A 25,007-nucleotide genomic window follows, 5' to 3' on the forward strand; every position below is an offset into this window, starting at 1 on the left:
AACCAACCAACAAACAGACCTAATTACCTCCCCCCACATAAAAGACCCAAACAAACAAATAAACAAACAAACAGAACCCAGGATGCTTTGCTGAGAAAAGTCTTGGGCTTTCTAGTCTCCTGCACCAACCCAGGTGGTGACATTCTAAACGGGCACTCTTTACCCACTGATGAAGACCGGGCCTCTACAGACACAGGATCAAAAGAAGCAAGGCTCCTGAGTCAGACGGCTCTGGGGTGGATTCCTGGCTGGGCCACCCTGGCCAGGGCCTCGGTTTCCACATCGGTGCATGAGCATCACATTGCTCCTTCACAGGGTCTGGAGGAGGGCTAGCCTGCAGGATGCCTGGCACCGGCTGGATGTCCAGTCCACGCTCCTGACCTCCTGCCCGAGTCAGTGAACACGTGAGCAAACCTGCCTGGTGTCCAAACGGCCAGCGCACAGCAGGTGGTCCACCCTCGGCTGGCCAGTCCCCTTAGAGGCACGGTGGCCCACTTTCCTTTTCTGGTTCTGGTTTCCGTTTTGCTTCAAGGAGCACCAAGTCCTGTCTGGCCTCTTTCAGGATGAAGGTGAAGAGTGGGGAGGAGCACCGCCTTCTCCTTGTTTGCGCCCACTGATGGAGCCCCGCCTGACTCATCTTCCATTCTCTTGCTGGTTCTACCCAGGAAAGTTTGGGACTGGCCAGCGTGACTGGGTGGGATCGCTGATTCATTTTGGCCCTAGAGGGAACAAAAGCCCAGGTCTTCCCAAGGCCCCCTCTGCTCTGGCTGGCCCCGTCCTCTGGTCGGGGAGTGAGTCACCCCTGTCCTCAGGGCTGCTCCTGTTCCCACTTTGCCTGGGTCTTCAGCAATCAAATAGCCAACTCCTCTCTTCTTCGCTCTTGGGGGAAAAAGGGTAAATGTATAGAGGGAAGACTGACAAGAGGAACTAAGTCACCATTTCCTCCATGATGGCCACTGAAAGGGAATAAATCTCAGGGCCAGAGTTTTTGAAGCTGCAGCCCTGCCCCTCATCATGCCCCCTTCTCTCTGCCTGGAGCCCGCACCCCCAAACTCTCCCCCAACAGGGAGAAACAGCCCACCCCCCACAATCTGCTAGAGTTTTTAACAGTAACCTGGATGATGTAATTTGTCTCGGACACTAGTCACCGATTCCTTGCTTAGATAAACCATCTGACCTCAATTTCTTACAAAATGATCGTCATACTGAGCTGACCAAGCTGTCATGAGCCAACTAGGTGAAGCAAGGCACACATGCCCCATGCCCTGGTGGGATAAACTCCATCTTTGAGTTTCAGTGAGGAAGCAGGCAGCGGATGGGGTGTGAGCTTCTTCTGTGACTTGGTCTCTGTTCCACCTTGGGGCTCTGCTTATCTGGAAGTCAGACCTCCTGCCAAAGGCTGAGCCCTCAGTTACCTGGGGCTCAGCTGTAGGGGACTGAGTAACTGGACAGGAATTCTGAGTCAGGACTGAGAGTCACAAAGTCCAAGCACATTTCTTTAAAGCCCTGGCTGAGACAATCGGGATAAAAGGAGGAAGAAGCAGGATCCCCTCGGAGGGTCTCATCTCAAGCAGTGTGATCTGGGCTGACTCACTTCCCCTTTCTGGGCCATAGGTTTGTTTTTGTGTGTGTGTGTGTGTGTGTGTTTTTTTTAAATCAGTACAATGGAGATAGTAATTCCCACCTCACAGAGCTACAGGGACTTGGGCATGACCGAGGGATGAAGAGCTTGGCTCTCGGGGTTCAAATCCCAGCAGAACGAGGCCATCTCATCACGTGGAATCTATTCGCTCATCTCTACGGTGAAGACAGTCAGGCTGCAGTGAGGATGAAGTGAGGTCATGGGTAGAGTGTCCGTGGCGGGGTCAGCATGGCGTTCAATAACTGATAGCTGTTAAATCAGTCACCGAGTTTAGTTTCTAGCACATGGCAGGTGCTCGATCAATGCTAGCTATTGTGGGGGCGATGCTGTTAGCAGAGAACCCAAAAATAGAACCACAGGCCATTGGCCATCAAAAGGACAGCGGAGGGAGATCATGAACTTGTTTTAGATCACTCCTTGTTCTCCCACAGGGAGGAACGCCCAGCCTGAGGTCACCGCAAGCTCATGTTCCCCTGTCCCGGGCTCTGGGTTGACCCTCCTTCACCCAGCAGACTTCAGACCACGTAGAGTGAAGCCACGCACAGGCCTGTTTCTCCCCAGGAATCTCCGTGTGACCGCCCAGGGCAGGAACGAAGGGCTTCAGGGTGGCTGGGGTCACCCAGAAAGAACTGGAGGGATTCAGCGCTAGCAGCGCGGAAACGCCGATGCCTTTCAGAGAGCTCTGTGCCAGCGAGTCAAGGAAGGTGGCAACCCCGCTTTTGGAAACAATCCAGAAGCCTTGTGTGCGTGTGCAAGCGTGTGACTCAGAGACAACTCTTCTAGACACTAACAGCGGCCGCGATTTGGTAACTGCTGGCTGGGGGCCGGGCCCTGGCCCAGTGCGTGCATCTCACGGACCCTCATGGCAACGCTGTGGGATGAGTGCTCTCTTAGCCCTGCACAGAGGCACAGAGAGGCTAAGAAACTGGTCCAAGGGCCCCCAGCTAGCCCGAGGCACAGGGGTCTCGAACCTAGGTCGTGTGGCCCAGAGACTGTGACCCTCCTCACAGTCTGCTGCCCTGGTGTGTCACCCTTGTCACTGCTTCACACGGTTTGCACCTCTGCGACCTCATGGTCAACTTGTGTGCAGCCCTGTGAGGCTCAAAGGGGCCCAGCAGGGCCCAGCACCAAGTAGGCTCTCATCTGCTTGGCAGGTGTTTCCGAGTGCTGAGTCAGGGGTAGGCGAGAGTGGGAGCAAGGTCAGGCTTGGGGCTGGCCATCCCCAAGCACGTGGCCTTGACTGTGCCGAAATAAACCAGTTCACGCTCTGTGCGGTCTTGGGCACCGGAGGCAGGCAGGGCCGCTTCAGTGGAAATGCTCAGCCAGGCAAGGGACGTGGGTGGCTGGGGTCAAGAGCTGGGGACCCCGGTCTCTGCTCTGTGCCCAATGACTTACAGTCACTTTAGCCAGTCCTTGTCCCTCCCAGGGCCTCTGTTTTCCCATTGGAATGATGATGCCAGGGAGAGTCGGGTGGCCTGGAAAGGCCCATTCAGCTGGCTGAGACAGTGGGGCTGCGACCTGCCTGAGACCCCCGACCGGGCATGAGGGTCCAGGGGGTGGCCTGCTCCCAGTCTGGCCCTGCCTGGGGCTCAGGCTGTCTCAGATCCTGGGCCAGCTCCATCCCATGCTGGCTCACGCACGGGGTGGCACCAAATGTTCCCATCCTTCAAGCTCACACCTCCATCATGACCCAGGAGAGGTCTCCCTTTGTCTGTGTCCTCAGGCAGATCCCCAGCATGAAAACACTGCTGAAGACCCTGGGCGGGGCTTTTTGAAGTCTCTTTGCAGACATTTTCTCATTTCAGATTAATAAAATTCTAAATTCTGAATTAATAATTCAAAACGATAATGAAATTACTATTTACAGAGTTGCAGATGCAGGGGCCTTTCTACGTGTCTCTAATCCACACAGTGGTCCTCTCATGGTATTAGTATGGGTCCTATTGCATTTTGCGATGAGGAGACAGGTTCCAAGAGGTAGAGGCAACTACGTAAGGTCACAGAGCTGGGCAGGGACAGAGCTGGCAAATGGAGGTGTCGTGTCTCATTCCAGGGCCCAGTTTATTTCCTCTCTAAGCACTTACCTCATTGGCTCTTCCTTCATCCAGAGCACCCACTCTGTGCCAGGCACCCTACTAGGTGCTAGGGCGCACGGTGAACGGGCCAGGTCTGCTCCCTGTGTGGATCTATAAGAAGCCCGAGAGGTAGTAATATTCCTCATCAGAGGCAAAATGAAAGCTCTCTCCACGTCGACGCCACTCCTCCCAGCTCTACCATGTACACTGTGACCTTGGGCAACCCCCTTCCCTCCCTGTGCCCTTGTCCCGTGGCTGTAATAAGGGGATACGAATCATTTCTGCCTCCTTGGGTTGTTGTGAAGAATCAGTTAGGAAACGCACATCCACATCCAGCAGTTAGGACAGAGACCGGACCAGGAAAGGTGCTCGGTACCCCGTCAAAGCCTGTCCTTAGTTTGTCTGCCAAGGATGCTCAGCAAAAACTATTGTCCCTTCGGCCCCAAGGCACTGAGGGGCCAGGTCTCCAAGGCCACAGAGTAATGGGTGACACCAAAGTGCAGCCCTCGAGGGTCCCAGAAGGGTGTTCTCTTCCCCCTGAATCCTCTGGCACCTGCCTCCTGTGACCTTTCCCCTCTGGGTTCTGGAACGGAGGGCCGCAAGATGAGGGGTTAAGCAGTTGCTGGCAGGGCAGCAGACACTTCAGGAACTGCAGGGCTGAGAGGACTTCTAAGAAAGAGGGAGGCGGGAAGGGACACATTTGTCCCGGCCTGAGGGCCAGAGGTCAGCCTGGCTCCCGGCCCAGAGCCTGGCTCTCAAGGGGCCTAGTGTCCAGCCCAGCCTGGCTCAGTCCCTGCACGCGGTCTTCAAGGCTGAGGCGGGTGGCGATCCACCTCCATCCAGAGCCTTCTCCTGGCCTTCCTGGTAGAGCTGCCCGAGGCCGAGGCCTGGGGTGAGGTGGCCAGGGCTGGGAAGGCAGCCCTCTGCCCTCGTCACCATTCAGGTCCTCCTGAGAGTTGGGTTTGCCTTCGGGGGCAGGGGTCTTGAATTCCAGCCTGGCCTTTTGTGGGGACACAGGTCATGTTCCCAGATAACTCTGAGGCCCAGTTCTCTTGTCTGTAAATGGGGCAAATAGTAGCATTGCCACCTGGAGGAGGGGCAGTGAAGCCTTAATTTCTCCAAGTAGCTGGCATGGAGCTGGTGTTCCAATGATGCCAGGCCCGGGTCCTATAGGTGGGACACAAGTGATGGGGCCTCAGTATTTTTAGGGCTGGGGCTGGCATTTCTCAGTGCTCTGCGTCTCCTGGGGGGGTCGCGTCTGGGTCACAGGCATCACCAGGGCCTGTTCTCTGTCTAGCGGGGAGACCATCAGGCAGAGTGCCTGGGATGCTGTGGGTCAGGGGCTGACCACAGCCTAACTGTGGGATCCTGAAATGCAGGGCTGTCTGTGGTTGAGGACCAGCACCCAGGTGCCCTGAGCCGGCCACTGTACCCTCAGTAGTAGCTGGGGGAGGCCTGCCGGGGCCCTCGCAGAGTATCATGTGGCGGTAGGCTCTCTGGACCCCAGTCTGAAAGGCCCAGAAGGAGGGCCAGCTGGTTCTGTCAGTGGGCGGTCACCGGGATGATTCAGCCCCAGGACCATGACCCAGTGGAGCCCCAAGGCTGGACGCGGGAACCAAGGGTCCTGGCCACCCCCGACCCCCAGGGCCTGCTCCACTAACTCCCTGCTACTCTGCCCCACTGCAGGGGGCCGGCCTTGCGGCCAGGAAGGGGCTCGGGGACTTTTGAAGGGATTTTGGAGGGCCAAGCCAGGCAGCTCAGCCCCCGCCGGCTTCGGCTCACTGACTCAGCCCTCACCTTGACCTTTCCTTCCCACTGGCTATTTCTGGGTGTTTCCTGTCCCCTAAATAGGTAAAGAAAAGGGAAGCGAAAGAAGCTCAATCCGTGGCTTCTTTAACAGCTGGCAAATCATTTTCTTTATTATTAATTTTTAAAAAGACACGTGCTTGAGAAGCACATGGACTGGAAAATGGAAGTGCCTCCTGCCCCCACCTCGATCCGCTCTCCGGAAGGACCCCCCGCGTGAGTTTGGCTGGGGTCGCACCAGCTCTGTCCCCTGGGGTTGATTACAGGCCCACATGTACACACGGTCTTTGAGAAAAAAATCAAGGAAGCCATTCTATATACGTCAATCACTGAATGGACATAGAGTGAGCACCTACTATGTGTCCACTGCTTTTTCCCGTTTAATGCTGGACATTAAAGATAATCCTTTAGGTCAGTGCTTTTCAGCCCTGGCTGGACACCAGAACCTTTAGGAAGATTTGTAAAGCCCCAGGACCCAGGCCCCACCCTAGGCAAGTTACACTGGAAGCACTGGGACTGAGACCTAGGCCTCAGGACTTTGAACCTGGGGGATCCACTGTGGAGTCAGGGCTGAGAGCCCTGCTGTGGGCGTCTCCCAGCACCTGGGAGCAGGGACCGGCCCACCTCGTGGTATGTGGGGTGGGAGCTGATGTGGCCAGGAGTCTCTGCTTTCAAATCTGACAGTGCTGCTTTCTGTCTGGGAAAAAGAAAGGGGAAAAAAAAGACTTTTTTTAAGTTGCAGAAATATCCCTTTATCAAAATGTCATAATGTCTCTCTTTCTCTTGGGGAAGGTTACTGTGCCAGCGCCAGGACCAGGGTGGGTTGAAGGTTTTTCTGCCTGTTAATCAAAGAATGCTGTCTGTTAGGAGCTGGAAGATGTCACTTCCTGGGACCCAGTGACGGTCAGTCTGGCTGTGAAGAGCCTCCCCAGTTTATCCTTGAGCAAGCAAGCCCAGGGGTCACCTACTGTGTTCATTTCCACAGAAGAATTTTATAAACACTTACCCTCCTTCTAGAACTTGGTGTTTTGACAATTAGGAGCTTACTAATAGTGTGTCTGTCTGTCTGTGGGGGTTTGTGCCTGTGTATGTCTCTGGGTCTCTGTGTGTGTGTGTGTGTGGTCCAGAGAGCATGTCTCCCTCACCTTTTGCCTCTAGCATCCCGGCTGGTGTGGCCTGTGGTGCGTGTCAGTAAATATCTCCCAAATAAAAGGACCCTGAATAGGCAGTTCTGTTTGTGAGATGCTGACTCCAGGCCCTGGGCCGAGTGCTTCCCTGGCTCTGCCTTATCCCGCTTCCAAAGTGACCCCCGTAGGAGGTGTCGCTGCCACTCTCCCGCCCCAGGTGAGGAATGGAGGCTCGGAGGCCAAGGAAGTTGAGGTAGTGGGTGGCGTGGTCACGGTCAGTCTGTATCCTGCCTGTCCTTCACCGCCCGGCACCCCTGCCACCAGACGGACAGCTGTGACCTTGGGTGATTGCGTGCTTTACCTCTCAGGGCCAGCAGCATTAGGGGGAGGAAACAGTGATCCTGACACTAATTTGCGTGCATTTCATACGTAAATTTCATACATAAATTACTCTGCATCACCGTGCTGCGACTTTGTGAACTCATCCTCACACTCCCAAGTGAAGTGAGTTCTATTATTATCCTGTTGACACAAGTCCTCCTGGTCATTACTCTGCCCGCAGCCTCCACGCTCCTGCCCTGCTCAGTGCTCAGTTCCTGCGGAGCCCTACCCGGTCTGGCCACACTGCCTCCTGCCTCCCCGTCTCTCTCCCCATCTCCCTCCTGTCCCCTCCCTCCTCTCCCCTCCCCTTCTCTGTCACAGGCCATATTTTATCATCCAGACACATCAGCTTCCCCAACCAAGGTCTTCATTTACCTGTATCTTCTCTCCTCCTACCTCCTATTCTCTGCCAACTTTTTAAAAGGAAGAATAAATTGTTTCCCCGCTTCATTCCATGGTGGGCTTTTCTTCCTTCCGCCTAGCGTTCTCTCTTATTTACAGGATACGGTCGCATTGTCTGAAATACAGGGGACTTTTTCTCTCTTTCTTTGTTATTATTCTCACCCTCATGGAGGTCTTAATCAAAGACCTCACGAATGGGATCAAATGCTCTCTCTGCCTGGCTCTGCCTTTCCAACTACACTTCTTCATCACCTTAGCAAGCCTGCGTTGAGTCATATCAGCTGGACTTCGTTCTAGGATTCTGAGAATAAACACTAGGTATTTGTCCTCGAGAAGCTTATACCAAAGAGGAAAGCCCAAAAGGTAAATCAGTACGGATGTTACATAGAGGCTGTGCTGTGGAACCATGACCCAGAGCGCTCGATGGCCAAAGGGTGGCATCTCCCCCAGCCTATCACAGCCCAGGAAGGGCTCCTGGGCCGAGTATAAACTGAATCTCAACCTGAACCTTGGACCAAAGGTTTATTTAAAAAATAGCTTTATTGAAGTACATTTAAAATATCTTATTAAGTATACAATTAAATTTTTTTTTTCGGTAATTTTACTAAGTAGTGCAACCATCACCATAAATCAACGTTAGAACCTTCAAATGGTCCCCCAGGTAGATCCCTCCCTCACGCCCATTTACAGGTAATCCTTGTTCCCACCCAGCCCTACACAACCACTGATCTACCTACTGTCTCTGTCAATTTGCTTCTTCTGGACATTTCATGTAAGTGGAATCATGCACTTGTGTCTGGCTTCTTCCAAGTATCACAACATCCTTGAGGTTCCTCCATATGGTGGCATCTGTCACTGGTTTGTTCCTTTCTATTGCTGAATAGTGTTCCTGTGTGTGGATTGACCACACGTCACCCCTTCCTTTCATTAACCAGTTGACGGACATTTAGGTTGTTTCCAGTTTTTGACTGTTATGAATAATGCCGCTACGAACACTGACTCACTAATCTTTGAATGAACATATGTCTTTGTTTCTTTTAGGTGGATACCTAGGAGTGGAACTGCCGGGTCACATGTAACTTTATGTCTAAGTTTTTGAGGAACCACCAAACAATTCTCCAAAGGTGCTGCCCCATTTTATATTCCACCTGCAGTGTACGAAGGTTTTATTTCTCCACACCTTAGCTAACATTTGTTATTATCTGTTGTTTTGATCATAGTCATTCTAGTGGGTGTGATATAGATCTCATCTCACATTTGCATTTCCTTAATGACTAATGGTGTTGAGCACCTGTTCATGTGCTTATCACCTACTGACACATCTCCCTTGGAGAGATCTCTGTTCATATTGTTTGCTCATCTTTTGATTGACTTGTTTGTCTTATTATTGAGCTGTAGAAGTTCTTTGTAAGTACTGGATACAAGTCCTTTATGAAATTTGGTTTTGCAAATATTTTGTCCTAGTCTATTGTCTACCTTTTCATTTTCTTAATGGTGGCTCTTAGGCACAACAATTTTGAATCATGACAAATTCCGTCATCAATTTTTTATTTTATAAACCATGCTACGGCAGCTTTGTCTGACACAGAAGTTTGAAGACTTTTTTCCCCTGTGTATTCTTTTGAAAGTTGTATAGTTTTAGCTCTTACATTTGAGTCAATGATCCATTTTGAGTTAATTTTTGTGTATGGTGTGAGGTAAGGGTCTGTTTGCAAGCAGATAGATAGCCAATTGTTATGGCACTGTTTGTTTTTTTATTTATTTAATTTTTTTTTTTTTTTGATGGAGATACTGGGGATTGAACCCAGGACCTTGTGCATGCTAAGCATGTGCTCTACCCCTGAGCTATACCCTCCCACTATTATGGCACTGTTTGTTAAACAGACTATTCTTTTCTCCAATGAACTGCCTTGGCATTGTTGTCAAAAATCAATTGACCATAAATGTAAGGGTTTATTTCTGGACTCTCAGTTCTGTTCCATTGAGCTATGTGCCAGCACCACAGTGTCTTGACAACTGTAGCTTTATAGTGAGTTTTGAAATCAAGAAGTGAAGGTCCTACAACTTTGTTCCTCTTTTTCAAGAATGTTTTGGCTATTCTAGGTGTTTTCATTTCCATATAAATTTTAGGATCAGTTGGCCGATTTCTGGGAAAAAAAAGCCTGCTGGAATTTTGATAGGAATTATGTGGACTCTCTAGAGCAGTTTGGGGACCATTGCCATCTTAACATTAAGTCTTTCAATCTAAGAACGTGGACTGTGTCTCCATTTATTTAGAGCTTTGATTGCCCTCAGTGAAGTTTTATAGCAGTGTACAAGTCTTGTGTTTGTTTTTGTCAAATTTATTCCTAATTATTGAATTCTATTTGATACTATTATGAATGCAATTGTATTTTTAATTTCATATTTGGCTTGTTCATTGCTTACTATACAAAAATAAAATTGACTTCTGTATATGGTCTTGTGTCCTATTACCTTGTACTTGCTCAGAGCATGTCTTTTACATTCCTTAGGATTTTTTACATATGGGATCATGTCGTCTGAGAATGAGTCAGTGTACTTCTTCGTTTCCAATATGGATGCCTCTTGCCTGTTGCTTGTTCCTGTGAGGCTTGTTCCTGTTTGGGGGTGTCTGCCTGGGTTGTTCTCCCCCCCCCCCCACATACTCCATGGCTTGCTCCCTCACCTCCCTAGGTCTTTACTCAAATGTCAACTTTTTGTTGAGGGTTCTTGGAACACCCCCACTTACAGCCCTCAACCCCTGCCCCACACTCCTAATCCTTTTCTTGCTCTTTATTTCTCCAAAGCAATGACCACCTCAGACTTTATACCTCTCTCCTCTCAAGATGGTCCTGAGAGTTCCAGGAACGAATAATGTGCCTGGAAGGAGGGCCTGAGCGGCCACTTAGCCAGTGTCAGCTGAAGGAGGGTGCAGAAGGGGCATTCTCTGGGGTACTCAGACCCCTGCCCCACCCTTCTTGGATGGGAGGGGAGGGCCTCTCTACAAAGATGGGAAGACATTCAGGAAGCAGGGGATGGGGGTACCCAGGGAGGCTTATATATACCCATGCCTGCCTGACCACCCCAGCCACACCAAGACAAGGCCCTTGGGGGTCTACCTGAAGCTTGTTTGCACTTGATTTCACCGAGATAGGAGATGCTGGTGTTCAGGAGATGGGGACGACTCCTCTAGCTGCTGACCCACCAGAGAGGATCCTGCCTTTGGAAATTCCACCCTGCCCCCTGCAACCGGGAAAATACATCCCCTATTTGCATGGGGTTAAGGAACAGGATCTCTTTCCCCCTGGAACCCCTTATCAGGAGCTTGTCCCAGCACTAGGATTGAGGTGGGGATAGGGACATCCCAGAGGGTGGGGGCTGCAGTGGAAGGAGCCCCCCACTGGGTAACCAGGCAATCCTGGGTCCTAGTCCTGCTCTGTGTCTTTGCAGCAGAGTGAACTTGAGCCAGGTTCAAAAAAATAAATAATTTTTTTTTTTTACTGTAGTCAAATACACATAGTAAAAAATTTATCATCTTAACCATTTGTAAGTGTAGAGTTCAGTAGCATTAAGTACATTCCCATTGCTGTGCACCCCAAGAAGTTATTATCCTTTAAAAAGTACTGTCCTTTCTCCACACTCCCCTCTGGTGCTCCACAGCTGTGCCGGGTGTCACCCTCTGCTCTTGTTCTTGTCTTCTGGAGTGGCCAGATGATTTATGTGTTCCTCTCTCCCAGGCTGGGACGGTATGTCACTCAGCTCCTTGTCCCCAGTGTCCTGCACAGGCCTGGCACAGAGCGCACGTTCCATAAAAAGGAGTGATTTCAAGTCACCGAAGCCATTTGCGTGGGCTCCCAGGGCGGCTCAGCCAGAGCACGGATGGGGAACACAGATGCGGAGCGCCTGGAACCACGCACGTCTCTCCAGATTGTGCATCCAGGTCACTTAATCCTCCCGAAAACTTTGGAGGAGGACGCTAGTCATCCCATTTTTGGAGGTGAGGAACCTGGCGTAAAGAGAGGACATGCGACTTGCCCCAGCAGAGCCCTTTGAGGTTACTGGCAGAGCTGGGATTTGAACTCAGGCACTGGGGCAGGGCTACACCATTTTTCTTTAAATCATGAACCATTTTAATTTTTAAATTGATGCAAGCACTCTACACTGTTAAATACACCTTGAAAGTGATTCAATTTTGCTTCAGTTGTTAAGTTCTCTTTTATCAGCACAGCTTGATTTAAGGAATACCATAACTTTCCACTGAGGGGTTGCGAGGTGAAGCAGCAGACTGAATGAACCATTGCTTTATTATAGTCTCCTCGTTCTCTGTCCTTAAGTGGTATCTGAAATTATTGAGTCTAAATTAGAGAACAGACCATTGGCCCTTATAAATAGCCGGTACTTATAAGATGCATTACAAAGATCCCTGCTAGTCCTTTGGATAGTGGTTCATTAAGTAAAATAACTTAGTCCGATTTAATAACAGTTCACCTTAAGGCTGTTTCTGCAAATCCTATTAGCGACTCTCTCAGGGACTGGCTCAGGCTAAAATCAATGGGCTGAGCTGGGAGGGTACAAATCTCCGTGGATTTGGCAGATTACCAGGGCCTCAGTTTACCTATCTGTAAATGGGGACTGTAAAGCCTAATGAGTTGGCTGTTGAAGTCATGCCCGGTGCTCACGGTAAGCGCTGGATCATGTTCACAATTATTATTGTCTCAGCTGAGCCAGCTGCTCTCGCTAACGGCTGCCGCTTCACCCCCAGTTCACCTTGAGGCCACATGACTAGACCCCACATCTCACATGAAAAATTTCAGGCATACAGAAAGGTTGAAAGAAGAATGCCACCCATGAACACCCTTACACCCACTACATAGACTCAGCGATTGCTCAGGTTGTGCCATGTTTAATTTATTTACTAGTGTGTGTATTTTCTTCTGAATATTTAGAGCAAGATGCTAACCTCATGAACTTTTACCGCCAAATACTTCAGCACTTATCTCTCAAGAACAAGACGCTCTCTTAAGCAACCACCAAAATCACCACTTCCACAATATCATCTAACATCCAATCCATATTCAAATTTCTCTTCTCAGCAGAGGCGGGAACCACCAAATTTTTGGATTTTTGCCAACCAGAAGGATGCGAGTCTCTCAGAGTAGTTAGGATTTTCTCGTCTCTTAACGATGATTATGAACGAGCACCTTCTCTTGCTCAGGGGCTTCCTACAGCTCTGTGAACCGTCTGCTTGTAGTTTTTGCCCATTTTAAAATCATACTTCTGGTTTTTTCATCTCTATTTTTAAGTACTCCTTAAATATTGGTGAAATTAGCCTTTGTCTCTATGTTACAGATATTGTCTCCCATTTTTAAAATGTTATTTATTTATTTTTTAATTGAAGTACAGTCAGTTACAACGTGACCATCTCTGGTGCACAGCACAATGTCCCAGCCATGCATATACATACGTATATATTTGTTTTCATATTCTTTGTCTCCCATTTGTGTGTGTGTGTGTTTTTAAACTTTGCTTGTGGAGTTTTTTGTTAGTTTGCCATAGAGTTTTCTTTTTAATTCAGCTTTAATTTTTATATAGTTGAATTTATCAAGTTTTATTTTATTGTTTCTAGATTTTTAGTCCCACATTGAAAGGCTTTCCTTACTCCTGGGTTATAAATGAATCCCCTCCTGTTTTCTTCTCCAAGTTGGAAGATTTCATTTTAAAAATCGAAATCTCTGGTCCATTTCATATTTATTCAAGTGTTTGGTGTGAGGCATGAGTCCACTTTTATCTTTTTTCCAAATGGCTGTCCTATTGTCCCAAGATCACTAATTAAAAATTCCATCACAGGGGGAGAGTATAGCTCAGTGGAAGAGCATGTGCTTATCATGCACAAGGTCTTGGGTTCAATCCCCAGCACTTCCATTAAATAAATGAATAAATAAACCTAGTTATCTCCCCCCTCAGAAAGGTAAGACAGACAAAATTTTTAAAGTCTGTCACGTCCCAGTGTTTGAGATGTCACTTCTGTCATACATCAAATTTCCATGTATTATGGGCACATTTCTGGGTTTTCTGTTCTGTCCCACTGTCTGGCTATTCTTGTTTCTAACTACACCATTTTGCTGGGGCTTTATGACATGTTTTCATATCTGGTGGGGCTTATCTCCACCCCATTAGTCTCCTTTTTTAGTTTTCCCTGGCCTTTCTTGGTTATTATTTCATATCAACTTTAGAATACCTTGTTTAACTCCAGGCAATAAAAAAAAAAAAAAGCCCTCAGCATTTTCATGAGGATGACGCTAAATGGATATATTCACCTGGGCCAAATGGACATCTTTATGGTGTTGAACACGTTATCATCGGGGGGCTATCTTTGGGGCACAGGCTCTGTTATGGGTTGAGTTATGTTCCCCTCAAAAGATAAGCTTAAGTCCTAATCCCCAAGTACCTCAGAATGTGACCTTTTTTGGAAATAGGGCCTTTACACAGGTCATCAAGTTAAAATGAGGTCATTAGGGTGGGACCTAACCCAACGTGACTGGTGAAGATGAAGGCAGAGATTGGCGTGATGCTTACACAAGCCGAACACCAGGAGCTACGGGAGAGGCCTGGGACGTGCTCCCTCATGGCCTCGGAAGGAACTGACCTGGCCAATACCTCAGGCTTGGGCTTCTGGCTTTCAGAACTGTGGGACAATCGGTTTCTGTTGTTTTAAGTCACTCAGCTCACTGTACTTTGTTTTGCCAGCCCTAGCAATCTACTGCAGGACCCGCGGAGGATCTCTTAGGCTGGAAGTAAGCTGCCTGGCCTCAGCTTCAGGACATCGAGAAGCATTTGTGTGCTTCTCTGTCCCTGACCCCAGGCGAGCCCAATCAGGCCGGTTTCTTGCCTGCCTGAAGTTGGATGAGTGAACCAATGAATGCATTGGAAAGCCGGAGGTGTGACTTCACTCTCAATGGGTGGCCAAACCCACTGAGGTCGCGGCCAGTGAATGAGTCATTTGTGCAATGTGGCTCAGTGAGTCAGGGAGGGCCAGGCAGAAAGCCCGAGTTTGGGGCCTATTTCCTTTCCCCTTTCCTTTGAAATCTAAAAGCAGCCCCCTAAAAGTCAGCATCCCAACACATGGACAGTGACATGATGCAACACGCCACCCTAACGACACGCCTGCCGTGTGCTGCGGAGAGATAAGGACAAAGGGCTTAGAAAACAGACAGAGGGAGTGCCAGGCCCCCAGCCGCTCACTTGCTGTGTGCCTTTGGACAAGTTAGTTAACATCTCTGGGCCTTGGTTCCCTCCTCACTTCATGTTGGGGTGGTAGTGGTCTCTGCCTCACAGAGTTAGTGTCATGATCTAGGTGGAAATATATATATATAAAGCACTTGGCAAAGGGCCAGTCTCCTAGCAAGTGGTCAGGAAAGACTGGCAATTGTTATTAAGAAAAATTGCTCCCAAATAAGTTACCCCCAGAGGCAAATCGGTATGCACAATTCCTGAGTCGTCAGCTATGATTCTGATCACACCACTGGTAACTCTTCCTTTGTCTTCCTTCAGGGGAGAGTTTGGAATAGACAAACTATGACCTCATTTGCTCCCTCCAACATTAATTAATGTTTTCTAATTATGAAAAGGAAATTATGTCTCAATTCATCCTCCATCTAAAAAAAATTAACTAATAACAGAAAGTTGTCACTTCTCACTGCGGCGTCAGTTCCCTGGCGGCTAAGGCGGGGCTCGGGGCCATGTTGGCCGCTGTGCCCTTGGTTCAGGGATAGGCCTGGGTGAGTCATGGAGGCCCTGCTTCTTCCTGGTCCCTCTCCTGGGCTCCTGGGCTCCTGGGCTCATCTCCACGTGTTTATCCAACAAAACCTGCTTTGAGGGTGTGCTGGGGACCAAGAATGGCAAGAAACTGTGTCCTTGCTCCCAAGTTAGTGGGAGAAACTTGATCCGGTCCCACAGCGAATCTGGAGAGTTGGTCTCTTGGGGTTCTCACTGTCCCCTTTCTATAAGGCAGAAAACTGAGGCTCTCAGGGGCAAAGTGGTAGAAAATTGAGGCCCACCTCTCAGAGGTATTTCATCCAGACGTTTCTCTTCTACATCAGTTTTTGTGTCCAGGTAAACATCCCCTCCTCTGGGCATCTTTCCCTCATCACTTTCTCTCAGTTGTGTGAGGGGCCCTTTTCTGACCTTTCCAATTTCTACCATGGCATTTAGCACCTGGGTTGAACAAGACTGTTCCCCTGCCAGAATGTGTGTTGACTGAATGACCGCAGTGTTCTAATCTCTGTCCATCTTAAACCTTTCTACTTTACTGTATTCTACTAGATCTAAGATCTACTAAGATCTAAGATTCTACTAGATCTAAGATGTCAGCAATTCTGAGACCCCCCCCTCATTAATTTATGCACCGTTAAGAAAGAGAAAATGCTGGCAATTAACTATGTTAATTAACTCGGCTATGCCTCTGATTGTAAGTCACATTCCAATTTGAGGAATGTTAAAATATGAAAAATATGCCTTAGGCTCAATGGAATATATTATAAAAGCAATGACTGCTTTTAAACACATCCTAGGGAAAGAAGATTTTATAAATATCCATCTGTTAATAATAACAAAGTTCACTAAACACTTACCCTGTGGCAGGTACTGTTTTAAAGTGCTTTTCATCCATGATCTTGTATCAGGGGTTGGCAAAACATTTCCTGTAAAGGGACAGAGGTAAATATTTTAGGCTTTGTGAGCCAGACAGGGTCAGAGCTACTTACCTCCCATTGTAATGTGAAATCAGCCACAGAGATTAGTACCAATGGGTATGGTTGAGTCTTAATAAAACTTTGTTTATGAACACTGAAATCTGGATTTCATAGAATTTTCACATGTCACAGTAATATTCTTCTTTTGAATTTTCCCCCAACCACTTAAAATATAAAAACCATTCTTAGCTTGTGAGTTGTAAAAAGAGAGGGAGTTGGCTAGATTTGGCTCATGGGCTGTAGTTTGCTGACCTCTGTCTCTATGACCTTCACATCAGCCCTACAAGATAGATCCTAGTATTCTCATTTTCTACACGAGGAAACTGAGTCTCAGAGAGGTAAAGTAACTTGTCCAAGGACATACAGCTGGTGAGTGGTCAAGCTGGGATTCTGACCCAGACATTCTTAGCTCCGTCATTTGCTTTTATCAAGTTCCCCTAAATACAATAAATATGGTTTATCCCAAATATGGTTGCCTTTTAATATATTTAGCTTTCCCCCTGATTACAAAAGTTCCACATCTGTGCTGAAAAATTCAATCATACCGAGTTACAAAGAAGAAAATGAAAGTAACCCCAGCCTACAGAGATAAACACTTGCGAGTCTGCACACACAGCTCCCACAATGCTGACTGGATTTAGAATGTTCTGGACACTGTGTGACTTTGGATACATTGCCCAACCTCTCTGGGTCCTTGTTTCTCAAATGAGGGGGCTGGCTGAGGTGACGCAGCTCCACAGCCCCCCCCGAACCCCCAGTCCTGAACATGGAGCTCTGTTTGCAAGGATTGTGTAATAATAGCAGTTGGTTCCGTCCTAACTGTCTGGGTGTGGAGGGTGAAGTCAGCCCCTTGCCAACCCCTTAAGATGGGCCAAGTGGCTGCTGAGGCTCGCTGCCCCAAATCCCAAGCCCTGAGTGACTTCAGAGAGGAAGCAGGGACATCAGGGCCTGAGCTGGGGGTTCTAGGAGGCCCAGGCTCTCTAGGGCTGACGCCAGGGACCACTCTGCCTGGTGAGCGGAGCTCCAGGTGAGCTGGGAGTCAGACACTCCCGTAGAGCTGCCTGGAATGGACCTGCGGCAGGCGTGGAGGCCTTAACAGACTGGGGCTCCTACGGTGGGATGCCTGGGCCCTGCTCCGCTCTGTGTCTCCATTAGACAGGCATGGGTTTGGATCTGCATCTGGTGATCACCAGCCGTGTCACTTTGAGCACAGTCCCCTCTCTGAGCCATCTCCTTGCCTGTCAAATGGGGATAACAACCACCTCACAGGATCATTGATTCGTTCGTGAGCTGATACCTGTAATGCAGCCGGCACAGGGGAGAGGTTTCATAAATGACCATTTCTGTCCCAGTCTCTTCTTACACTTTTCAACAGCACCTTTAAAAAGTTCGTCCATCAGGCCACAAATTGTGGGCCTACTATGTGCCGGCCGTGGCCTCTAAAATAAGTAGGGTGGAGAGGTCAAAGATGAGAAAAACAACACTCCCTGCCCTAGGAAAACTCAGGGAGGGTAAGATAAGGATCCAAGAGATGTTTACACAATCGGAAAGTTCGGACAAAGTCCTACAGGGCTCAGGGGCAGAAGCTGGAGCAACCAAAGAGGTTTCATGGAGATGGCATTTTGGCTGGGACTTGGAGGGGGAAAGCATCTTGGCAGGGAGAGGGGGAGTAGTGGGACACAGGTGCGAGGGTGGGAAAGGATAAGAAACACGCCCAGGAGTTTGCCTAGAACACAACAGGAGAGTCCCTGAGAGCAGTGAAGGCGGGGCCCAATGGTGGTGGGAAAGGGAGCGTTAGGAAGGGTACCAGCCATCATACAGCGCAGGGGCATGGGAAAAGGGCTGTGGCTTCTGGAAGAGTACACGAGTGGTGGGAGCCAGCTCCCCCTCCTGAGAGCACCCCTTCCAGACGTGAACCACACCAGGTGCTTCCTCACTCCTGGTCTTACTTAGTCCTCGATGGCGATGAGTCCCAGTTAACAAAGGAGGAAACCAAGGCTCAGAAATGTTAAGCCACTTGCCCAGGGTCACAGAGCAGACAGTGAGCTGGGGCCACTTTGACTGTCATTTGTGGGAGCGCCACTCTTTCTCCTGTGACCCCAGGACAGGTCCAAAGTCGACTTCGAGGGCAGGATTCAGACAGGGACGGTAGGGTGATACCAACTCTGGCTACACTGAGTCTCCCCACTGCCTCTAGAAGTACTTGTTTTTATCGCCATCACAAGTAGGAGGGAGTGGGGGCTCAGGAGGGGAAGTGATTACTCAAGGCCATACACTAAGGATGAGGAGTCCAGCCTAGGCCTTCTCACTGCCCCACACTGCCTCCAGGTTTGCGCCTAAGCACATCTAAAATCAGGATGAGGAAAGGCCAGGTTCTCTCCCCTGAGTCCACATCCATTGAACGATGCTCTTTGGTGCCCCTCTGTCCGACAGGCCCACAATTCCAGCCCCTTGCTTCTTCTGCAGTCACCACAGACCAGATTATGCTGAGCCTCTCTTTGGCTCCATCTCCAACCAGAAGTAGCATCTCTGCTCCCTGGATGAGAGGCCTGCGTGGCTACAATTTGACCACCAGAGCCTCTAACCTGAGCCAATGTGTGTCGACTGGTCTCAAGGAGGGACTTCACCCTGGGCTGGACCTCTGTACGAACCACACCTACTAGCATCCACACCTACTAGCATCTTGAGGTGACCTTCTCCCCAGGTTCCGGTGCCAGCTCCTGAAACACACAGTGGCATGATGATATAAGGGCTGCATGCTGGGAAGGGGAAAACCAAGAGACTTAGTGAATCATAACGGGAAGGGGTGGGTGGTCCCTTACACCCATCATCTCTAACCTGGATCTCAAACCATCCGCAAAGTAGGCGGCTGGAAACGCATCGTATAGGTGCAGGCTTAGAGGCTCAGTAGAGGGAGAGATTCACCTATGATCCCCCAGCAGCAAAATGACAGCATGAGGTTCGAGCTATGCTCTTTCCAGAAAGAGATAAAGAAAAACCCACAGAGCTCAGCAGATACCTGACTCCAGGGCCAGACTGTGTCACTACCACTGTAATAATTTGTTTAAAAAATGTGGGTAGGGGGAGGTATAATGAATGCTCTTGGTTAAAAAAAAAATCAGGGCAGATCAAGTTGGTATGCTGTGAAAAGTCAGCAGCTGTAACATTTTATGATTCAATGCGTAAAATATGTTGAGTTCCCCAGCTGAATAAGTAGTACAAATAATTTTTTTCTTTTTTAAAAAAGATACAGGGAGGGTGTTGTCATTATCTAAGGATCTCCTTGCTGTCCTCAGTCAGTGTTCATCTGAAGGCAGAAAACACCCTTTTAAAAAAAACACTCAACTCTATCTAGAATTTAGACAAAGTTTGAGCATATGCGAACACAGAAGCTAAGAGAGTCAAATGCAGAAGTTGCCTCTGATGATACAATCCACAGATCAACGACGCAGGGTGGCAGTGAAATCCCCCCTCCACCCTCCCTCCCAAGGAGAGGGGAAGAAACCACAGAATGTTCCTGACTCGGCACCCTAGCCCGGTGGCGCAATGTTTATGTTTGTGTACCTAGCGCGTCTGTGCCGCAGTCACCGCCGCCCGGTAGGGCGGGGGGTGGGGGAGCGGGGGGAGTAGGGGGAGAGAAGGGGAGGGGGCGTCACTAGGGCTCGGGACGAGGGTGACCTCCTGGGGGTCTTCCCAACCCTTTGTCAAGGTCCTCGAAATCCTCTTAAAGCGCCGTAGGGCTGGATTTCGAGTTCAGCCCATACAGACGGCGAGAACCAGGGCGTGGGAGCTGAATTCGGCTCCTCTTCCCAGTTGGAGCCCCCGTCCAGAGCATAATAGGAGCTCAATCAGTACATATTTGTGAAACAGAGATGGAGCAGCGCGATGGGTCTTAAGTGAAAAGGATCAGAAACATGTCTGGCGGCCCCTGGGAGGCGCTGTCGAGCCGCGCTGGGGGTTGCCTCCCTAAACGCCGAACCCCACAATCCACAACCGCACCTTGCCACCCCCTCAATACTGATTTCAGCCCCCTGACCTGCCTTCCTCGGCTCACAGTCGTCTAGGGACCACATGACAAGGAATGGCATTTTTCCGCTAGGGGTTTGATTGGAAGGCATCTTACTTGTTAAATATACATTTTATTTTCAAGTAACAAGAGAGGAAGTCTGGGTAACAGGAAGATATTTCCCTGAACACCTCCACCCCAACTCGCTCCGGCTTTTCTTGGGTGGGTAAACTCGTTAATTTTTCTCTACCCTTCATTTCAGGCCCCTCTCTCTTCCCAACCCCAGCAGTGCAATGCTGGGCAAGTAAATCGCTTATCCTTGGGAACCTGGTTCCTCGCCTCCTCTCTTCGGGGACAAGGAAATGAGAGCTGGGGCCCAAGAGTTTGCAAAAACGCAGGAAACCCCTTTCCGCTCGGATCGGAGGCGGAGGGGGCGCGGGGCTGGGGCACGGTGGAGGGGGAGGGGAGGGGAGGGGGAGGGGAGGGGAGGTGGAGGCCGGTGGCATGCGGCCCGCTTTCCCAGCCGCTCGCACCCGGGTCGGCCCTCGACTGGCAGCGCGCCTTCCCCTTCTCCTCCCAGCTGGATCCGGAGAGTGGCGCAGGCCAGGTCCCCGGGGACGCGTCAGGCGCAGGCCGGACGGCCGGGCGGGGGCCGGGGCCCGAGCCAGAGCTCAGCCGGCGGACCCCACTCGGAGGCCGATGACGTCTTCTCCCCTAGCTCCGCCGGCGCCAAGCCGGGCAGGGCGGGTGACGTCACCACACCGGTCACGTGACCGTCATTCAAACAAACAAACCCCCTTCCCCCAACGCGCGCGAGCGCGCGCCCCGCCCCGCCCCGCCTTCCGAGAAGCTACATATAAACGCGCTCCCTGGGGCCAGGCTCGCTGCGAAGGACGCTGGGGCTGTAGTTGCGATTGGGGCCGGAGGGACAGTTGGGGGAACAGCAAGGAAGCCGAGGTGGTCGAGAGTCCAGCACGAAGACCCCTCGCTCAGTCCAAAGGCAGTTCGGGGTTTGGCGCAAAGAAAACCAGGGTCAGGCTTTTCCTCGAAAGCCGTCTCTCTGCCCTTGACTTCCGAGGACAAAGAACACAGCAGGACTTGCACGCTGGGGGCGCTGGGACCGGCCATGGTCATGGAAGTGGGCTCCCTGGACGCCGGAGGCCTGCGGACGCTGCTGAGGGAGCGCGCGGCGCAGTGCCTGCTACTGGACTGTCGTTCCTTCTTCGCTTTCAACGCCGGCCACATCGCCGGTTCCGTCAACGTGCGCTTCAGCACCATCGTGCGGCGCCGGGCCAAGGGCGCCATGGGTCTGGAGCACATCGTGCCCAACGCGGAGCTGCGCGGCCGCCTGCTGGCGGGCGCCTACCACGCCGTGGTGCTGCTGGACGAGCGCAGCGCCGCTCTGGACGGCGCCAAGCGCGACGGCACCCTGGCCCTGGCCGCCGGCGCGCTCTGCCGCGAGGCGCGCGGCGCGCAAGTCTTCTTGCTCAAAGGTACGCCCTCGGGGATGCCCAGCGGCGGGCCGCACGCCCCCTACCGCCTTGCCCCGGGACCCCAGTTTCCCAGCTCCTGGCGGAGCTGCCCCACCTGGAGCGCTTGGGCGCCTAAGTCGCATTGTGGGGACTTGTTGGCTTTGTTTGGCTGTCGGAACAAAGACTGGCCTGGGCCTCTCCGGGGTAAACTTCCAGAAGTGGTGGATGGGGGAGTTGCATCAAGGTGCCCTGTCTCGGCGGTACTAATGGAAAAAAAATGTCTCTTTGTATTCCCAGGAGGATATGAAGCTTTTTCGGCTTCCTGCCCGGAGCTGTGCAGCAAACAGTCGACCCCCATGGGGCTCAGCCTTCCCTTGAGTACCAGTGTCCCTGACAGCGCTGAATCGGGGTGCAGTTCCTGCAGCACCCCACTCTACGATCAGGTTAGTAGGGGGCCCCGCCAGAGGGGAGAAGGAAAAGCTGGCAAAAGTGGAAGAGCAGCGCTAGTGAGGATGGAGAAAGTGACTTGCAGCTTTATTTATAACAGGGGACACAGGGATATTTATCCCGTGGTTAAGCCATACCATGGAGCTGAACCTCTAACTGTTGGCACTGTAGAAATGAACTTGTTAATGGGTTTAATGGGCAAATGGGTTTAATCCCCTAATTTATTTATACTCCAACAACAGTGCTGAAAAGTTCACCCAATATTGAAACTGACTTTTCCGGCAGGGTGTCTTTGTGGGTGTGGGCACCAGCATTGACACTGAACAAAGCTTGACAAGTGTTGGCTATTTCTGGATTTCAGGGTGGCCCAGTGGAGATCCTGCCCTTCCTGTACCTGGGCAGTGCCTATCATGCTTCCCGCAAGGACATGCTGGATGCCTTGGGCATCACTGCCTTGATCAACGTCTCGGCCAACTGTCCCAACCATTTTGAGGGTCACTACCAGTACAAGAGCATCCCTGTGGAGGACAACCACAAAGCGGACATCAGCTCCTGGTTCAACGAGGCCATCGACTTCATAGGTAAATGGAATGGATGCCTGGGACTCCTGCCTCACTCCCTCTGTTTTAGCCACTGAGCCTAAAGTCTTGTGACTTGAGTGACATTCTTTTACAGCTTTCCTGTAGACAGTAATATCAGCCTGGTGTGGGTAGCATCAGTATAGATTTGATGTCCCGCTTTACATACTAGCAAGCCACATCTCAGAATGTTGCATTGATTTGTCCAACATTGATCTTAGTGGGGATGCCTGATCCGGGTTTAAATCCCCAGCTGTTCTTTGCATGGTGGCCACGTTGCCTCCACAGTATCTATGTGATGGCATGAGGTGACATTGACCATCTCTGGACAGGACACACATGGCATTTCTTAGACACCCTGTGCCTCGGGTTGGGGTCATTCTCCTGGACTCTCGAGTAACTAGCTGCCCTTTGTTTCCCAGACTCCATCAAGAATGCCGGTGGAAGGGTGTTTGTCCACTGCCAGGCAGGCATTTCCCGATCAGCCACCATCTGCCTTGCGTACCTCATGAGGACTAACCGAGTCAAGCTGGACGAGGCCTTTGAGTTTGTGAAGCAGAGGAGAAGCATCATCTCCCCCAACTTCAGCTTCATGGGCCAGCTGCTGCAGTTTGAGTCCCAGGTCCTGGCCCCACACTGCTCGGCAGAGGCCGGGAGCCCCGCCATGGCTGTGCTCGACCGCGGCGCCTCCACCACCACTGTCTTCAACTTCCCCGTCTCCATCCCCGTCCACCCCACGAACAGTGCGCTGAGCTACCTTCAGAGCCCCATCACGACCTCTCCCAGCTGCTGAAAGGCCACGGGAGGTGATCTTCACAACCCGCCGGGACTCCAGGCTCCTTGAAAGGAAAAAATGCAATAACTCCAGGGAAGGGGGCTCGCGAGGACTGGCCCTTATTTATTTAATTTCACCCGAGTTTCCACTGGGTTCCTGAGCAGTCGTAGTGATGACTTAGCGCCAAGACATTTGCTGAACTCAGCACATCCGGGACCAACATACAGTGGGTACATCAAGTCCCTCTGAGAAAAAGGGGCAGGAGAGAGAGGACTCCGTGTGAGAGCCGGTTTCCTTTTGCCTGTCCCTGTTTTTTGAAGGAACTTTCCATGCTTGACATGCCTACCAGTATTACCATTCCTGACGATGCATATACATATGAGAATATACGTTATTTTATTTATTTTTGTGTAGGTCGTCTGCCTTCACAAACGTCAGTGTCTACTCCCAGAAGAACCAAATACCTCAATTTTTGTGTTTTTTGAGTACTGTAATATCCTGTACATATATCCGAAGCAGGTTTGTTTTCAGCACTGATGGAGAACACCAGTGTTGGGTTTTGTTTTGTTTTTTAAGTTGCCAACAGTTGTATGTTTGCTGATTATTTATGACCTCAAATAATATATTTCTTCTTCTAAGAAGACATTTTGTTACTTACATAAGGATGACTTTTTTATACAACAGAATAAATTATGGTCTTTCTATTGAAATCTCAATGCTTTATTTCTTGGGCAGTCCCACTGATCCCTCACCCATCACTGAAACAGGGGAGGACAAGGGTGTCCAGAATGTATTGGCATCTGATCCCATACTCCTTGGTGGCCCCTCGGTCCCCCAAGATGGCTGGGTTGTAAGGAAGGTAGAGAAGTGTGATCTATCATAAAACAAAACAAAACCAAAAAAACCCAAGTGCTGGAGCTGAAATCTTACTGTTGGATCCAGGTGTATCTCCCAACATGTCAACCAGTGAGCTCGAGTGTCTGCAGAGCCAAAGCTAGGAAGAAATGCCCATTTGCTTCATTGCCTTTTTCATTTGCTGTCTTCCCCAGGATAATGTAAAGCCTTCCCTCTCTGAGGTGTGCTAGAGTGATGAGGGTGATGGTTTCCCAACACATTTGCCACAAATGTGTCTCTACTATGTGCAAGGCTGAGTGTGCTACCTGCCCTCAGGACAGCTCAGCGAGATCTGCAAGTGAAGATGCTGCGACCAGCATAGCTAAGCGGCAGCAGTGGGGAAACTGGGTCCTACATCTGTTTGGTCTCCTAATACCATGGGCTTTGTGCTTTATCACTTGCTTCTCACGTGCTCTTTTTTTTTTTTTTTTTTTTGGTCTTTGAAAGACCTCTATTTTTGTGAAAAGAAATACTAAGCACCATAAGCAAGTACAAAGTAGACAAATCACTTAATCCCCGCCCCCAGCCTGACCATTACTACTGTTTTGGAGCACCTTCCCTTGGGCATCTCTGCATATGTGCACAGCATTTTTGGTGGCTGCTTCCTTCAGGTCCCTTGCAGCCCTGATTTCATTTTTTTTTTTGAAGAAGG

At 50.2% G+C, this 25,007-nt stretch overlaps 1 protein-coding gene, 2 long non-coding RNA genes and 1 other non-coding gene across 5 annotated transcripts; 3 read left to right on the top strand and 1 right to left on the bottom strand.

Annotated features, from left to right (window-relative positions):
• Positions 1–707: 707 nt before the first annotated feature.
• On the top strand, positions 708–9,754 carry LOC123613421 (uncharacterized). The gene is made up of 3 exons (XR_006720777.2): positions 708–1,614; positions 2,074–6,426; positions 8,475–9,754. It is a non-coding gene; the product is annotated as an uncharacterized LOC123613421 (long non-coding RNA).
• A 436-nt stretch (positions 9,755–10,190) lies between these two features.
• On the bottom strand, positions 10,191–17,600 carry LOC123613427 (uncharacterized). Of its 2 annotated transcripts, none has more exons than XR_012501572.1 (3): positions 17,481–17,600; positions 16,064–16,132; positions 10,191–11,773 (listed from the first exon to the last, which is right to left on the bottom strand). It is a non-coding gene; the product is annotated as an uncharacterized LOC123613427 (long non-coding RNA). The 2 variants fall into 2 exon arrangements; XR_006720792.2 differs by lacking the exon at positions 17,481–17,600 and adding an exon at positions 16,729–16,831.
• Positions 13,283–13,355, top strand: TRNAD-AUC (transfer RNA aspartic acid (anticodon AUC)). Its single transcript has one exon. It is a non-coding gene; the product is annotated as a tRNA-Asp (tRNA).
• Positions 17,601–21,174: 3,574 nt separating the features above from the next.
• Positions 21,175–24,171, top strand: DUSP1 (dual specificity phosphatase 1). The gene is made up of 4 exons (XM_010972263.3): positions 21,175–21,682; positions 21,959–22,104; positions 22,470–22,689; positions 23,109–24,171. Exons 1-4 carry the CDS (start codon positions 21,316–21,318, stop codon positions 23,477–23,479), a joined length of 1,104 nt encoding a protein of 367 aa, XP_010970565.3. The 5' UTR covers positions 21,175–21,315; the 3' UTR covers positions 23,480–24,171.
• Positions 24,172–25,007: the final 836 nt, after the last annotated feature.

This window comes from Camelus bactrianus, chromosome 22 (genome assembly GCF_048773025.1).
Source record: "Camelus bactrianus isolate YW-2024 breed Bactrian camel chromosome 22, ASM4877302v1, whole genome shotgun sequence".
NCBI lineage: Eukaryota > Metazoa > Chordata > Mammalia > Artiodactyla > Camelidae > Camelus > Camelus bactrianus.